This window comes from Mustela lutreola, chromosome 10 (genome assembly GCF_030435805.1).
Source record: "Mustela lutreola isolate mMusLut2 chromosome 10, mMusLut2.pri, whole genome shotgun sequence".
NCBI classification, from domain to species: Eukaryota; Metazoa; Chordata; class Mammalia; order Carnivora; family Mustelidae; genus Mustela; species Mustela lutreola.
In genome coordinates this window covers 17,046,880-17,063,912 of record NC_081299.1, presented here as the reverse complement: position 1 = coordinate 17,063,912, position 17,033 = coordinate 17,046,880, and the positions used below count along the sequence as shown (strand labels likewise).

Here is a 17,033-nt window from a genome sequence, read left to right as displayed (position 1 = left end):
GGGGAGAGGGACGCACACTGCAAAGGGCATGTTAGGGAGAAGGCTGCACACCCCCCAGAAGCTCGTATGAATGCCCTATGCTGGGCAGGGAACCACCCCACAAATGTAAATGGGCCGCAGCATGGGAGAGACACCCACACTCTCACCAGGGGCCCAGACACACAACCCTCAAGAGGGATCCCAAAACCCAGGGAGGGGTGAAGGACCCACACTCAGGAAGGAACACACACTTTCTGGAGAACCCACTTACTCAGAGACATACACACATACAGTGCCAGACACCATGAGGAGCTGCTGAGCAAAATGGACTTCAGATGTGCACTTCCTTCTCCTCCCATCCTCAATTCCCCCTTAAGACAGTCCCCCGTTCTCCAGCATTTTCCTGCAGTTGGTAGCTTGGCTAACTGCACAGGCTTTGGACTCAGGCGGCTCTGCTCTGCTTCCCAACAGCTGAGTGGCCTTGAGCAAGTCACCTCACCCCTCTGACTTCAACTGATATGAGGATTGAGACAGAGAAAATACATGTAAGATGCCCGGCTCCCTCTTGGCGCTCAGCGAAGGTTGTCCTTTGTAGGCCTGCGGATGCCTGGGCCTCCATAGTAATGATTCCACTCAGCAGCACCTGTAGCGGGCAGGAGGCCCTCTGGTTGGGAGTGGAGGAGCCTTTTCCTCTCAGGCAGGGACACCTGTCTCTTAGGTCAGATCCCCCTCTCTTGACCTCAGTACCTACCCTCAAAGCCTTTGAGCAGCAACTGGGACGTAGGCCAACACAAGACCGTATCTGGGAAGGGTGAACATTGCATTTCAAGACCTTTGTGGGAAGTACCTTTTTTTTCTTTCTTCGGACTCCATCTTTCTACAGCCTTTTCTGACCCCCCCCTTTCGTGGGAGCCCAAATCCAGCTGCGGGTTTCTGCAGCAAAGACACTAGGCCCGAGAGTCACAGAATCAGAGAGTCAGCCAGTATAACCTGCATTTGGGTTTTAAATCCCTCCACCCCCAAGGGATCTCCTAAAAGTGATGACCGAGGTGGACTGTCATTCAGTATATCTTCACTAAGTGCCTGCCCACTCTGTGTCAGGCACTGGGAGGGATACTGAAACCAAAGAAAGACCACCTGGTCACAAGGCAGGTGACCTCTATGGCCCATCGGGTAGCTGGGAGTGTTTAATGAAAGCCCGAGTGAAAGTGCTTTGGAAAGACTAAAACCTCTGCAATATATGTGTTTCCTTTTATTGTTTTTATTTTTATTTTTTTTAAGATTTTATTTATTTACTTGAAAGAGAGCAAAAGCAGGGGGAATGGTAGGCAGAGGGGAAAGGAGAAGCAGGTTCCTGGCTGAACAGGGAGTGGGGCTTGATCCCAGGACCCCAGGATCATGACCTGAGCTAAAGACAGACACTTAACTGACTGAGCCATCCAGGCTCAACCCTTCCCTTGGTGTTTTTTTTTTTTTTTGTTTTTTTTTTTTTTAAGTCACAGTTAAACTCTCACATAACCCACTGATGCTCTCCAAATTCTAGAAGTTCCAAACTGTCCCTGCTTGACACAGTGTTGCTGGTCATACTCACTAGCCTGTAAGTGTTAGCGGGAGAGAACCAGTCCTTTGTGTCTGCACACTGTGTGCAGTTTCACACATGAGCACGAACACACTATGTGTGTGTTCATCCTCGTGCGTGTCAGGATTTGAGCCACAGACCCGGATTCAAATCCTGATTGGTGGGGTTTTATACCAACAAGCTGTGTGACAAATCTCTTTGAACTTCAGGATATTTGCCATAATAATACCTACCCCCAAGCCTCTAGAGCAGATTATATAAGATATTTTATAAGGCACCCAACAAAGGATAGGTTCTTAGAAAATAAACTCCCTACTCGCTTCCCTGTGGGTGTCCACTCCTTCACCCCAGATGCCCAACCAGCTCCTGGACATCCATGGTCACTGCCTACCTGTTGAAGCAAGGGGTTGGTTAACTTCAGGGTGGTATGACTGGACCAAAAAGGTGGAACTGGGGTTGGAAGAATGAGAGAGGGAGGAAACTTAATTCAAAATGGATTCTTAAAAACAGGAGATGTCATTCTGCACTTTAAGAATAAACATCCCTTAAAACATGGACAAGAAAAGGCTTTTGGGGAAATAAAAAAAGCTTCACATTTCCAAGAAATTTCCAATGCTCCCCGAGTCTCTTTGCTTAGAAAAGAAAGGTTTTTCCCTTAATGTTCCCAGCACCTTAGTGTCTGTCTTCCTATCAAATGCATCCCCTACCTACCCCCGACTTTGCTTTTCTCTATCCAGTACAGTAAAATGCTGTCGGGTCTAATCTACCTTCGCAAGAAGTTCCTTGAAGGGACAGGATGAAAGGCATAGGCAAAGAAGGATACAAGTTTTGAGACAGGCAGACATGGGTGCAAATCTTGGATCTACCACTCACTGGCTATGTGAACTTGGGCAAGCATAATTACCTCTCTGAGCCTCAGTTTCCTTTTCATAAAATGCATCAGTGAGATAATGTATGAGAAGGTGAACGGTTAAGATTCAATGAAGGATGATGATGGTGATGCTAGCACCAAGTACTTCTTAACTATAGAATAGCCTATCTTGGAGGTCTCTGAAATCCCCGCCCCTATAAGGACTCAAGTCTTAGAACCCCATGCTTCCTACAGTCCCTTCTCCATATTACCCACATTCCTGAGAACAGTCTCAGCATAAACCATTAAACGCAACTGGTACCATCTAGTCCACCCACCAGGGGTCCATCACATCATAGCACAGAAAAATAACTAATCGGTTCCCACAGTATTTTCCATCCCTCCTCCCCTTTGATCCTTTCAGCTGTGAGATAAGTGGATATTATTTTCCTCCCCATTCTACAGAGGAGACAACTGAGGCAGAGTGAGGGGAAGTACTTCATACAGGAATTTGAGGCTGGTCTTAATTCTGAATTCCCTGTGCTTTCCTTGTGTCACATGAGTTTCAAGCAGCACTTTGAGGTCTAGGCTCACTGTGGGGAGAGGGGGGATAGGAGGCGGGGGGGGGGGGGGGACATGTTCTATGTGCCCAGCTGGAAAATCCTCAGCACACAGTTAAGGCACTTTGGGAGCAAACAGGTACCTATTAGGAAATACAGCACCCGGGGATGTTCTGAGACCACAGCAGACCACCCTAATGCTAATGAGAGTTAGTGGACAGAGTGGACAGGGAGCCAAGGGAGGAGGAGGCCCCAAGTCCACAGCTGACATCCCAGTAACCTTGGGCAAGTGTTTGAGGTTCCCTTGATTCCAACTTCACAACATAATGGGGGGGGGGGTGGACAGGTAGACAAGTAGATAGAAACTCAGTTTAGGCAAAAAGACATCTGCAGTTCTCATCATCATTACTCTGGCTTTGAAAGCGACAGCTCAGAGACCCCCCACCACTTTTTAAAATTTTAAAGACAAAACAGTATAACTTAATAGTTCTGCCAACTCTTCAAAAAATCAGAGTACACAACACTGACTTTTTTCTTTTCTTCTTCTTCTTCTTCTTCTTTTTTTTTTTTTTCTTTCCATTTTGGCAAAGGAAGATTCAGTTCCTGGAAATGCTTACAAAATGATTCCTGACACTGGGAGGAGATAGTTTTAAAAGGAAGAAGGAGATGACAAAGAAAAAAAACTATATACATATATAGATGAGGGAAGAAGGTGGAGAGAAAGAATAAACAAAAGGAAGAAAAGAAAGAACTAAAAGAGGGAGGGAAAAAAGAATTTAAAGGGCCCCAATTCAGGGAACGTTATCAAGTTCCCAGCATCTGCAATTCACAAGCCGCTCGCCTGCCGGGGAGGCGCAGGCCCCGCCCCTTTCTCGGGTGTCGGGCGCTCATTGGTGGGGGCGGCAGTCGCCGACCGGTGACTGCCCGAGGAAAGGTTGCCTGGGACACGCATCCCTGTGTGAACGCATGACGTCCCACCCTGGCGCCAGGCTGTCTGGGGCTGAGTCTTAGATCAACACAGCTGTGGGACCGGGACCCACAGCTGGGCAAAGGAGCGGATTCCTCAACAAAAAATAGGATTGTGAGAAAAGTTCTGAAACAAAAACAGCGCAGACAAAAGCCTTAATGACATCCTTTCATAAAAATAAAAAATGCAAGAGGGGGGAAAAAGCTGGTAAAAGGAGCAGAACTGGGAACAGAAAGTTCAGAGGCATTTGGAATAAGAGGCTGAGGCCCCGCCACCACTAAACTAGTCGCAGAAGGCCTGAGCTAGCCCTCCAGTCCGCTGTTGGAAAAAGAAGTCTCTCGGGTTCAATCTTTATTCAGTGTTCCCAACCGTACCCTGCTTCTTTCAGAATTAGAATCTTAGATTGGAGAAGACCCCCAGAGGTCCTTTGCTCCCACCTCCCCCACCATTTTGCAGAAAATTCAGCCCAGGAAGCAAGAACACACGTCCAAGGCCACATTGCAAGTTACTGGCGTGGCAAGAGAGAATTCTGCTTGCTAATCCCACTGCACTTTCTACTGCCTGTGTCACACAGCCCAGAGGCATTTCAGCCTGAAATCATCTTGGGAAATAATAAATGTGAAGGTGCTTTGCAAACAGGTACACAAGCCTGAGGCATCAGTGGTAGTAACGGAGGAGGGAGAAGGAGAAAAGAGAACCTGTATGGACCTGTGGACCCAGCACCTACCACACACCTGGCCCTATGCTGTGTCCCCAGGCACCGAAGAGACTAACTGATCTGGTGGAGAGAGCATGTCAAGTGCCTTGCGGAGCAGAGGCATGCGATAATTATTTGTTGAATAAATGAGGTAGGTCTAATTAGCTTCATTTTATAAACTGGGGAATTGAGGCACAGAGAGTTGACTTAGTTCAACATCATTAGTAAAAGAGAAGAACAGGGATGTGAACATAAATCGGCCGGCCCCAAAGGCCATGATTTTTCAGAACCACCCCTCAGCAACCCCTAGCGCCCACAACAACCCCACCCCCGCCCGCCCCCGCCCCTGTCGGCCCCAGCTAGACCATTTTGCACAAACCACGGAAGTCTGTGTGATAGAAAAGGAAAGGGTTTTCTATTTGGTCACTCAGAAGTCTTGCAGAGCCACCATTTTCCCCTTCCCATGACCAAATAGCTGGCATTCTCTTCTTTTGACGTCTATAGCATTTATAGACTGACTTGTGCACTCACAGGTTATTGGTTATCGTCTTCTTCCTTCTTATGCTAAAGAGTAGAAGAAACTTGCAAACATTAACTTTTTAGGGAAAAGTCTTTAGAAGACCCCTTTCTTGCAACACAGAGCCCTGTGGTTTTATGGGAAACAATGGGACTTCAGGATTGGCTCTGCCATTAGCTGTGGCGTGACACTGGACATGTTTTATGGCCCCTCTCTGGGCCCTTTACCATCCCACTCCTGCCTGTCCAAATTTCATAAAGCCTTAGATTTCCATTATTGGAAAGGATTTAAAATAATCACTTAGCACCATCTCACCATACTATTTACAAAGCAAACCAAGGCAAGGGTACCTGGACTTGTTCGAGATCCTATGGCTGGGATGTTGATTCCCAGCCCCAGTGTCCTTTCTACCATGACAATTTTGAGATTCTCCTAGTTCTGAGCTCCCATTGTCTTGTTAATCAGTGTCACATACTATAGAACTCTTAATTGTTTCCTGTGTTAATTTTGTCTCCCCAAATTGTGAGATTCTTGAGAGCAGGAGCCACTGTTTTATGTAAGGTGACTCCATAAATATTTACCAACTGATTGACTTAGGAAGCAACCATTGGGGGAATCCCACCTGGGTTTCCAAGATGAAAACCAGCATTTGAGGCTGCGAATTCCCAGAAGTTCTGGGAAGTGACAAGAAGACAAGGAAAGAATACTGAGTGCAATGTCCTGTTGCAATACAAGGCTTAGCTTCCCTGTCCTCTGATCCCTTTCCTGGGCTCTCAGAGCTGGAGTTATTTCAGCAAGGCTAAGAATAATCAAGTCCAGGTGGCCTACCCTTCCATAGCAGAAAGGGACAGACAATTGAGTGATGAAATTACCAAACTATTGTTTTCTGCAGAGAGGTGTGTGGAAAGTGGGGTGGGGGGAGGGCAAAGCAAGAGTCAAGAGATTGGCTGACCCAGTGGGGGCCCCTAAAAAGATTTATATAGAAATCATCCTGTCTGTCCTCCATATTTAAAACTCTATCCAAAATTCTAATCAAACTCACTTCCAAAACACAATTGGCATATCTTTGGCTGCTTATGGAGTCCATGGGGCCAGAGGGTGGGAGCTCCTTTCTTTCCCCATGCAAAAATCACAGATTCAGTCTGCCTTTTTTTTTCCTTTTCTTTTCCCCTGTTGTTCAAATAAATAGTGTTCTTTGCTCAAACCCCCTTCCCCTCCTCCTTCTGCAATCTCAGCCCTAGCCCAAATCTGTTTTCTTCATTGTAACCTCAGCTTCACCGCAATTAATTTTTTTCCCCTCTGGTCACAAGATAATTCCTGACGCCAGTGAGTCTGGAGGTCAGACGAACAGCAAATTGGGGAACAAGGCGGCACTAATTCCTTACAAGTTTCCCTTGAAAAATCCTTTGCTTTAAAAAAAAAAAAAAAGCTTCTTTGCTGTTCAGGGATTTATGACCTCAGAGGAGCTGTGGGTTCGAGTTAGTGTTGGGCTGTGGGTGGACTGGCAGGGGGCAGGGGAGCTCAAAGATCTGGGGCGCTGCCAGGAAAAGGCAAATTCTTAAACTTAATGGTTTTAAGTGATTTTTAAAATCCTTGCTGGCAAAGAGGCCTGCCTCTCCCCAGTATCAGCGCTTCCTCATTCTTTGAATCCGCGACTCCGCGGTATTCGGCGTCAGACCAGCCGGAGGAAGCCTGTTTGCAATTTAACCGGGTTGTGAACGCCCAGGATTGGCGGAGGCGGGGCCCGGGCGCACGTTTTGCATAAAGGGGCGTGCCTTCGAGGCGGGCTCTATAAGTGGGGCCGCTGCTGGCGTGCGCGCGTTGCCAGCTGCTGTTGGGTGTTTTGGCTCTCTTCGTCCTTTCGGCACCTCCAGTCTCATTCCTCAATATGAAGGCTCTGAGCCCGGTGCGCGGCTGCTACGAGGCGGTGTGCTGCCTGTCTGAACGCAGCCTGGCCATCGCGCGCGGTCGCGGCAAGGGTCCCGCAGCCGAGGAGCCGCTGAGCCTGTTGGACGACATGAACCACTGCTATTCGCGCTTGCGGGAACTGGTCCCCGGAGTCCCGCGAGGCACTCAGCTTAGCCAGGTGGAAATCCTGCAGCGCGTCATCGACTATATCCTCGACCTGCAGGTGGTTCTGGCTGAGCCCGCTCCTGGACCCCCAGACGGCCCGCATCTTCCCATCCAGGTGTGTGGGGCGTGCGCGGGAGCTGGGGCGGGGCTGAGTTCCAGAGCCGGGATGCTTCCTGGACCCCTAAAACTCCCAAATGCGGTGCATAACTTTTCCCTCTTTCCCTTTTCTCAGACAGCTGAGCTCGCTCCGGAACTTGTGATTTCCAACGACAAGAGGAGCTTCTGCCACTGACCTGGCAGTCCTGGCGCCTCCAGGTAAGCATCCCCACCTCCGGCCTGGGGGGTGGAGGTAGGGCGGTGCTTAAACGACAGATCTTGGAACTGGTTGGCCTTTTAAGGAATTACTGCCTCTTCAGTTTGGGGAAAATCAGGCGAGAGAGGGGCAAGGGACTTATCCGTGGTTACATTAAATGAATGGTAGAACCAATTCCCCGCCCTATGTGCGTTTCAACCTTGAACGCATTTTGCCCCTGTCCTCCATCAGAGGCCAAAGACTCGAGGAAAAGTAGGCGCAGGTGAATAAAAGAGCCGTTCTGTTTGTAGTTTGGAATCGTAAAAGGAGCTGTATCTTCCTCTGCCCTCTCCCAGCTAGTGTCAATTCCAGGAGGGCGGGGTGATTGCAGGCTCCGCCTGTGGTCCTTTGGCGCCAACTGGGTGGGGGCAGCGTGGGGCTCGGAGTTATCAGCTGGAGGTAGAGACCAAGTTTCCTCCCTGGCGCCGGGCAGTCTGCGGACGGCCCCCGCCTCGGCGCGCTCGGCGGAAACTGATGGCTCCCTGGTCTTCTTTCCTCCCCCGCCCAGAATGCAGGTGCTGGCGCCCGTTCCGCCTGGGACCCCGGGACCCTCTACGGCCGGAAGCCCGAGGGCATGGATGGGCCCCAACCTCGCCCTGCCCACTTGACTTCCCCGAACCCCTGCCTCGAACCTGGACCTGGCGCCCGGGAGCGAAGGACTGTGAACTTGGGTGGCCTAAAGAGCCAGAGCTAGCTCTGGGCACCAGCTGGGCGACGTCTCCCGGCCCCCACCCCACCCCTAAGTTTTAAAGTCTTTCTTTCACAGTGTGGAGGTTGGGGGGGGGGGTGGCTGCTCTCCAAAGTCTGCCAAGGCAGCAGTAGAGCTAGTCTTCTGGTCTCCTTGGAGAAAGGCTCTGTTGCCCTGATTATGAACTCTATAATAGAGTATATAGCTTTTGTACCTTTTTTGCAGGAAGGTGACTTTCTGTGACCATGCAATGTATATTAAACTTTTTATAAAAGTTAACATTTTGCATAATAAACGGTTTTTAAACATTTGAGTATATAATTTGTTTTCCTTAAGTACAAACACTCTCCTAAGGCTGAATTTAGGAGAAATCAATGTCCTTCTTGGACCTTGGGAAAAGTAAGCTTGCTTATGTAAGGGAGATGTGGGGAAATGCCAGCTAAGACTAGAGTTGGGGGGACGGTGGAAAGGGTCCATGATGGGATCCGCATATCCAGTAAGGGTTGGGTGCAGAGAAGATCTTGGCCCTGGCCCCTCATTTTACAGATGAGGAATGATGTGAGGGGAGCTCATCCAGCAAGTTGGGAGCTCAGGATAGAAATTCGTTCTCCTGAGTCCCAGTTTCTTAGGTCCCTTGAGCTGTTTTGCCCAATTACCCTATGGCTTCGGTGCATTAATTATTCATCAGGTCTTTCTAGCAGGGGATGGGGAAGAGTGGAGCCTCACCCAGAGCCCAGACAGGGGTGGTGGTTGATAGACCCATTTTAGAGATGAATAAGCAGATCGGGGCCCGGTTTCATTTCCCTCCTCATGCTCTCTGATCTGGCTTCCTCTTGGGCTTCCAAATTTGGAAAAAATAGGAGAGGGGCTTTTCTCATCCCTCAATCCCCCCAGCCACTCTGATCAGAATGATTTAGGTGCTGATTGGGAAACAATACCAATCCCTCTCCTCCCGCCAGGTAGTTGAAGACTGAGCCTAGACTGGGAGTTTGAAGCAGCCTCACAGCCTCCATTCCTTCTGGTATTTCCTTCCCATAACCCCTCCACTGGGAGTCTACTCTGTGAGCATCTTTGACTCTATTTCAGAAATGGAGAGTCTGAGGCTCCATGGATAATGGGTCTGAGCCGGGTTCTCACAGCCCCTTGAGATGGGATTTTAACATAACTACAGTGACTACAATTGTAGTGGACAGGAGCAGAGCCTGAGACTGGCCATCCTAGGAGGCCAGGTCTGAGAGTGGGGCAGAGGGCAAGACCACCAATCGCCATCATCCCCCTTTGCTCCCCACCTGGCAGCTCCCCAGGTGGGCTCCACCAGGCTCCTGGCCTCATGCGATTCCTGTTTATGATATGATCTCATCTGTGTGTTGGCCCCTGGCATGAGTTACTTCAATATTTCATAACAAACAGGTCACGTCATCACCCTTCGTGCCTTAACCCGGGTGAGCTTTCAGGGGTGAACAGGGGCACGTGGTGGGGAGGCAACCTCTGTCTTTGCCAACTGGCTGACCAGCGGTTCCTAACCTGTTTCCTGGTCTCTGATGATCTGGTGGGAGGTTTGAGCACACCAGAAAATACACACACCCTCTTGCAGAGTCATAGCAGACCTCCAGTCCCCTGCAAGGTCCTCAGTCCCTATGTGAGGAACTGTTACCTCAACCAAGTAGACCCAGGTTGGGTCTAGGGACCCAGGTTTTGTTAGAGGTGCTGTGCTTGTTCTGGTGACAGCCAGCTGTACAGGGGTGCAGATCCTTGCTCTAACACATCCTAGCTATCCAACCGCAAGCGAGAGATTGCCCCCACTTTGCCCTCGGTTTCCACATCAAGGTAAGATTGCTGATCCTGAGCCATCCACCCTGAAGTACTCGGCCCTACCTTAGACCATTGATCACAGGCATTGATCTTCTGCCCTTTCTGCCATGGCATGCTGCTTCCTGCTCGCTCAGAAGCTAGGGGACTGGGGACGGCTAGAAAGACCCAAATCGCTCCGCAGCGGCCGTGTGACCTTGAGCAAGCCGCTTTTACCTCTCCAAGCCTCTCTTCTCCTTTGCCCAGCAGCTAGCAGTTCTTGCTCCCCGGACAGAAGATAATGGTGGGAAAGTTCTTTGAAATGCATCACACACCTACAAGGTATTATTAAGCTAATTCCAAGGAAATTGCCTGTCAGGTCTGCTGAGCCTGAGCTGTTCAGGTGGCTGGGACAAAAGCTGAAACCAGCATGCCAATTCATTAGTCATTAGAGAGTGAAAGCGATTTGACTGCGGGTAGGAAAACTCTCAGATTGAGGATAGTGTCTTCCACCATAATCACCTATCGAGTGCCTGCCAGGTGCCAGGCTCTATGTTATCTTAATTTTTTTCTAATCCTCACCACAGCCCAGCAAAGCGGGTATCATTATTCCCATTTTACAGAAGAAGCAGATTCAGAGAGGCTGAATTACTTGGAGGTCACACACCACACGGACGTGGCACAGCAAGGAGCTTCAAAACCCACATTCTCATGTTTCCTCCAGGCCATCTCTTCTCCCTGGCCATTTCCTGCACCTGGTACTTTTTTAGTCCCCAGTGGGTGCTTGCAGAATGAAAGACCCAGGGCCACCCAGGATCACTCTCCCTCATTTGTGAAAGAGGGTGATGGTACCTCCTTTGCAGGATTAAAAGTAATGTACATAAAGCATCTACCAAGTTCCCTGAAATACAAGCTTCACTATTAGCTGAGTGTCTTGGGTTCATTATCACATCAGATCTGAAACAGGGACATTTGGAAGAGAGTTTTGTTTTGTAAATAAAACAAACGAGCAAGACAGCCAGGCTCAGAACGGGCAAAGTAACTTGCCCGTGGCCACACAGCTCTAAGTAACAAAGCAGGGATTCAAAGTCATGCCCGTGACACCGGAGATGGTGTCTTGAGGACGCCAGTTATAGCTCTACCCAGCTGTGGATGCGCCCGGCAACCTTCAATTATGTGTCCTCCTGGCCTCATCACCTCGCATGGCCACCACTCTTCTCGGATCCCCAGGCTACACTCTAAGACCCCCTATCACTCTCTCCCGCAGAATTGCTTCTTGGGGTTCGCTCTGCCCGCTCCCCTCCCTCGCAACTCGAGAGCCGCTGCCCACCCGCCGCGGCTTAGGGCCCGGGCGGGGGCGGAGCCTCGGCCCACGTGGCCCGAGCCCGGCAGGGCGGAGGCGAGACGGCCCCGCCCCCTCCCCGCCCCGCCCCCGGCCCGGCGACCCGCGCTCCCCCCGCGGGCCCTGGGGGCCGCTCGCAGGTGTTCGCTGGCGCCCGGATGTCTGAGCTCTGGCTCCGCTCTGGCTCCGGCTCCCTCCGCAGCCTGCGGGCGGGGCTCCCAGCCCATCCGGAGCCTCGCGGCGCCCCCGCCACTCTGCCAGCAGCGCGGCCTCCCAGTTCCCAGCCTCCCAGCCTGGGGGGGCCCCCCCACCCAGCGGAGTCGCTGACCGGACTGCTCTCCCGCTGCCCCCAGCTGCGCTCGGCCCGATGCTGCCTCAGCGTGCCCCCACCCCGCTTCCTGCCTAGGCAGCTTTGCCCTGGCCGGGTGGCCGCCCTGGATCGCACCCCCGTTCCTTCCTTCCTTCATTCTTTCAGGCAACTCGCATTCTTCGTGCGCCTGCGACGTGCCCCGCACAAGGCCAATCCGACCTTCCAAGTGTGGCCCCAGGCCCGCTGGGGTCCTCCGGGAAGCCTCTGCCCTCTGCTCCAGTCTCCCCCCCCCTCCCACCCCTGCCCGCCCCACTGTCCTCTCTCATGTCCTATTTCACTCACAATTTAGCATTTAATTCTTCTCTGGTTATATCTCCTCTTAAGGGTAAGTCAGTGGCAAGGTCAAGGGGTCCCCTCCTGACCAAAATCAGGAATCACTCTGAAAGTAGAGTGAGAAGTCAGAGTGTGGCCAGAGTTGGGGTTCAGCCAGACTGTGACAGGGTTTGGGACTAAGTGTGGATGGGAGCTGGCAGCTGGCAGTCTGTGGCCTGGGGTTACAGACATAGTGTGAGGGTCAGTCTGACTAGTAGCATCAGTGGTCAAGGTTAGTGAGTCAGTCTTTGGGTAGGATCGGGACAGTCCGGATCAGGGCAGTAGGTTATTTAGGACAAGGATTTGGGGGTTGTCTTTGATGACCCAGATTAAGGAAGTGGGTGCTGTGGCCCTCTGAACTCAGATTCATGTTACTCCATGGCTGGGGGCTGGCTGACCACGGCCTCCCCTCTTACCCACCCAAGCTATAAACTGACTTTCCATCTGGGGACACTCCCTCTCCTCCTCACCACCACCACCCTTCTCCAACTTTGTGCCAGACATAGGAGGTCGAACTCTCGGTGGGCCACACCGCCATCAAAGGGAGCCCAGGTGGGCAGTAACACTGACCATGGTAGGGAGGCCTTGGGCTTCCTGCGACCCCCATCCTGGAGCCACCCGCATCCGACAGATAAGCTGATGTACTTCTCTGTACGTTTTGCCATTTGTTCATAAATCTAAAGTTTGTCAGGGACAGAAGGGCCCAGAAAGGGGAAGGAACCTGCTCAGGCCTATACAGAAAGTTTATAGTCAAGACAGGACTCGAACCCAAGCCTCTATCTTCCTTTCTAGGGCTCTTTTTGTGATACCTGTTTACCCTGAGCAGGGATTGTTATGCCCACTTTAGAGATGGGGTAAGTGAGACCCTGAGAGGCTTATGGCCTCACACAGCTCCTATAGAGGGACTGCCAGGGGCTGGTAGCACATCCCTCTGCCCCCACCCCCACCCTGCCCTCCCCCCACCATGTGCCCTGAGGATCTGGAAATGTGAAGTCAGGGATGGTGATTCCTGAGAGCATTGCCTCCTGTCAGTGCCACCCAGCCTCCTCCCTCCTGCCCTCATTAAGAGCAAATGAAACAAGGGTGGGCCAAGCACGAGTTGGAAGCTGGGGAGGGGGGAGAACACTTTTTAAGAACTGCTGGGGAAAAGCTTAGCTGGGTTCTTATGGAAACATATGGAACTCATTACCCTAAGTCGAGGTGGTCGCTGGCCAGCTGGCAGTTGGTTGGTTTGGGGCTAAACGTGTGCGTTGTAGGGCAATAAGGGTACCCAAGGCATGGCAGTCTCCTCAGAAAACCCCGCCTGCTTACTGAACCAGGTTCTTTCTGACCTTGGTTTTGTTCCCAGCTTATGCCATTTTCTAGCATTAAAAAAAGGGGGTGTGTGTGTGCCTGGGTGGGTCAGTCGGTTAGGTGTGTGACTTTGGCTCAGGTATGATCCCAGGGTTCCGGGATCAAGCCCCATATCAGGCTTCCTGCTCAGAGGAGAGCCTGATTCTCTCTGTCTCTGTCCCTCCTCCCACTTATGTGCACTCCCTCCCTCTCTCTCTCAAATAAAATCTTCAAAATAAATAAATAAATAAAAGGTTGAAAAATAAAGGTTTCAAGATGCACCAGGGTACTAGGTCATGCAAGGAGGAGATGAGGACTCAGAGACCATCAAGACAGATGCCCCCCACCCCGGCCCACACTGGCTCATACTCATCCCTCCCCCACTGGGGCCCCTGACAGGTCTTGCAGCGGGTCCAGATGTATGAAGGGTTGATCCCAGCTTCCACTGCAGGTTCATCGGGGTGGGTCCCAAGGAGCCTACATGTTGGTCCCACATCTTATCAAAGGCAGCAGCAAGAAGGTGTTCAGAAGAGCCTACTCACCAGTGCACAGCATTTTAGTCTACATGGTAACAGGAGGCTTGGAAATTGCTTCCATTTCACTCCTACGAGGCTCCCAGGTATTAGGGAACCTGCCAAAGGTCACCCTGAAGTACGCAGCAGAGTCCAGGTCTCTGATTCAACTTCCCCATCCGGTGCTGTGGATGTCTGTGGCTCTTTCAAAACTCTGTGCAAACAAATGGGTCATAGAGAATCAGCCTCAGGCAGCGACCCCAGCCCCCCTGCACTTTGTCTCTGTGAGTCTGGGAATCAGACGGACGCGGGCTGAAATCCGAATTTTGTGTGTCTCAGCTGGGCTGTTACAGGTAAGTTATTCATCCTTTCAGAGTCTGCAATGGTTGCTTTGATGACTAACTTTGCTGACCTCTACGAAGCACCTGGCACTGGGTAACCCCAAGCAAGAGCTTGCTGGAAATGGTTGTCACATTCCTAACATAAATCCTTTCTCATCCTTCCAAGGTGGCGGTGTCGTTGGTGTAATCCAGTCATGGCACCTCAGCACGGCCGGCCCAGCAAGTGCACCCTTCAGAGCCGTTTCACACACGGTGCCCATCAGAAGCATCTGCTCAGCAGGACAGCCAGGTGCCTTGAGGAGGAGAGCAGGGACCAAAAAGGACTCCAGCCCGGTGCCTTCACTCGCCCGCTGTGCCACGTTGGACAAGCTCCGTCACCTCTCTGAGCCTCCGTTTCCTCCCTGTAATACTGCCAGGATCCCGCGCCCTGTCCGCAGAGCTGTGGGGAGGATTTGGTGAGGAACTGAGCATGAAGCACTTGGAAACCCACCTGCGTGAGGCAGATCCTCAGGAAGTCACAGCTAGCTTCACTATTCCCTTTTCACAGATGGAGAAACTGAGTCCCAGAGCAAGGAAGTGACTCATCCAATGTCATGTGGAAAGGATTCCTCACAGAGCTAGAGCTTAAAAGCCAGATCTTTACAGTTCCAGTTAGTGCCCAGCTCTTCCTCTCTCATGATCGGGATTTGTAACTATCTCATGACAAGTGTGTTTTCAGTGGGTGGAAAGTCTCAACTTTGAACTCTGTGAGCCTGGCCAGTTTCAGCCTGATCCAGAAGCAGCTCACTCATAAAAGGACCCCTCTCTAGAAGAGGACAGGAGTCTCTTCTAGATGGGTGTAGGAAGAACAAGACCCAGAGGCCAGAGGACCTGGAGGACAGAGCTGACATAATCACTGGTGTGGCCAGCAGCTTTGTGGTCAAAGAGACCCCCATGCAAATCCCATCTCTGCCACTACTTAGCTGTGTGATCAGCCAACAGACACTAACTCTCTGAGCCTAGCTCCCAACAGTACCTCTTTCAAAGGGATGTAGTAGGAATTCAACAAGACAACAGAGTTAGAGTAGCTGGCCCAGGTAAGCTGTTGGCAGTTGGCAGCCCTCATTATTTTATCAAGGTAATCAAGCAGAAGCCACCTGCTTCTTCATCATCCTCAGCTGCCCATCTGTTTGTAAATGTTTAATTGCACTAACCATGGGTAATACAGATGTTCTAATATCTGGCTATTGAAATGCTTATGTTTGCCCACACTCCTCCGCTTCCCGGCTGTATGAACTTGAACAAGTTAACTTTTTTCATCCTCAGTCTCTGCATCTTTCTGCACCTATACGGGGGGTAGGGGAGGTAGTAACAGTCCCTGCAACAGACAGCTTTGAGCATTAAACTAGTTCACGTGTACAGAGCTCTCAGACTAGTACTTGGTACATAAAAAGACTCCCCTTATACTCGTTGTCTTTCGTCACCTTGAAATACCACATGACATTTACGTTCTTAGCCATTTTATTACCATCTGCACTTTCATGTAAAATTCACCATGTCTCATGGGGCCCCTGATGGCTTGGTCGGTTAAGTGGCTGCCTTAGGCTCAGGTAATGATCCCAGGGTCCTGGGATTGAGCCCCGCATCATATTGGGCTCCCTGCTCAGCGGGGTGCGTGCTTCTCCCTCTCCCTCTGCCTGCCGCTCTGCCTGCTTGTGCTCTCTATCTCTCTGTCAAATAAATAAATGAAATCTTCTTTCTTTCTTTTTTTAAGATTTTTATTTATTTATTTGACAGAGAGAGATCACAAGTAGAGAGGCAGGCGGGGGGAGAGAGAGAGAGAGAGAGAGAGGGAAGCAGGCTCCCTGCTGAGCAAAGAGCCTGATGCGGGACTCGATTCCAGGATCCTGAGATCATGACCTGCGCCGAAGGCAGCGGCTTAACCCACTGAGCCACCCAGGCGGCCCAATAAATGAAATCTTCTTTAAAAATTCATCATGTCTCAATTTTGGAAGTAAAATTGACATTTTGGGAAGAGGTACAGATTTGGATCACGTGGCTTTATGAGACCCGGCACCCAGCCAACTTTACACAGTCACACGTGTACACTCACTCATGTGAACGCAGACACACACACTTGGAGAAAGCCAGGCTATGCTGTTCTGCTCCCCAAATGGGCTACAACGAACCCTCTTACCTTGGAGAACGGCCCACAGCCTCCCTCCCACTCATCATGCTCTGCGGAGTGAGACAAGAGAGAGGGATCACCTCTCAGCGGGAGCTTTTCCTTGGCAAAACTGACTTGGGAACAGGTCCAAGCTCCAGCTCTTCACCTACGTCTTAGAGCCTGGGGCCCCCTCCTGGCTCTATCCAAGTTGCTGTGCAACTCTGGGCACAGAGCTTCACCTCTCTGAGGCTTGGCTTCTCCTTCGGGAAAGAAGGCTGACCACGTCTACCTTTCCCGGTTGTTGTGGGATTAAAGAGATGCCTAGAAAGCGCCTGGCACACCGCGGTAGCTCCATAAATGAGTGTTGTTAAGAGCTTGGCTGTTTTTTTTAATCCAGTAAAGGCTATCTTTTACATATATATTTTTTTTTAATAAAACGGGGTCATGTTTTGTCAGCCTCACATAATATTTTTTATTGCTTTTAAACACATCTGTTAATCCAACGAAGGTGTGTTCCTGCGAACATTATTTTATTTCCTATTTTATTCATATTTTACAATGTCTGGGCAAATCATTGAAACCCACTTGAGGCTCAGTTTCCTTATCTCTAAAATGGGAAAAATGCCTT

General features: G+C 50.7%; 1 protein-coding gene and 1 long non-coding RNA gene across 2 annotated transcripts in view; one reads left to right on the top strand and one right to left on the bottom strand.

The window, feature by feature from the left end:
• The window catches only part of LOC131809628 (uncharacterized), a 36,228-nt gene extending 19,702 nt beyond the window's left edge, over nt 1-16,526 (bottom strand). Inside the window, exons 1-2 of the long non-coding RNA XR_009345239.1 lie at nt 16,436-16,526; nt 13,949-14,132 (exon numbers count right to left, since the gene is read on the bottom strand). This is a non-coding gene — a long non-coding RNA (uncharacterized LOC131809628). The remainder of the gene's footprint in view (nt 1-13,948; nt 14,133-16,435) is intronic.
• On the top strand, nt 6,960-8,570 carry ID3 (inhibitor of DNA binding 3). The gene is made up of 3 exons (XM_059136866.1): nt 6,960-7,337; nt 7,455-7,537; nt 8,083-8,570. The coding sequence occupies exons 1-2, from the start codon at nt 7,038-7,040 to the stop codon at nt 7,512-7,514; spliced, it is 360 nt and encodes a 119-aa protein (XP_058992849.1). The 5' UTR covers nt 6,960-7,037; the 3' UTR covers nt 7,515-7,537; nt 8,083-8,570.
• Nucleotides 16,527-17,033: the final 507 nt, after the last annotated feature.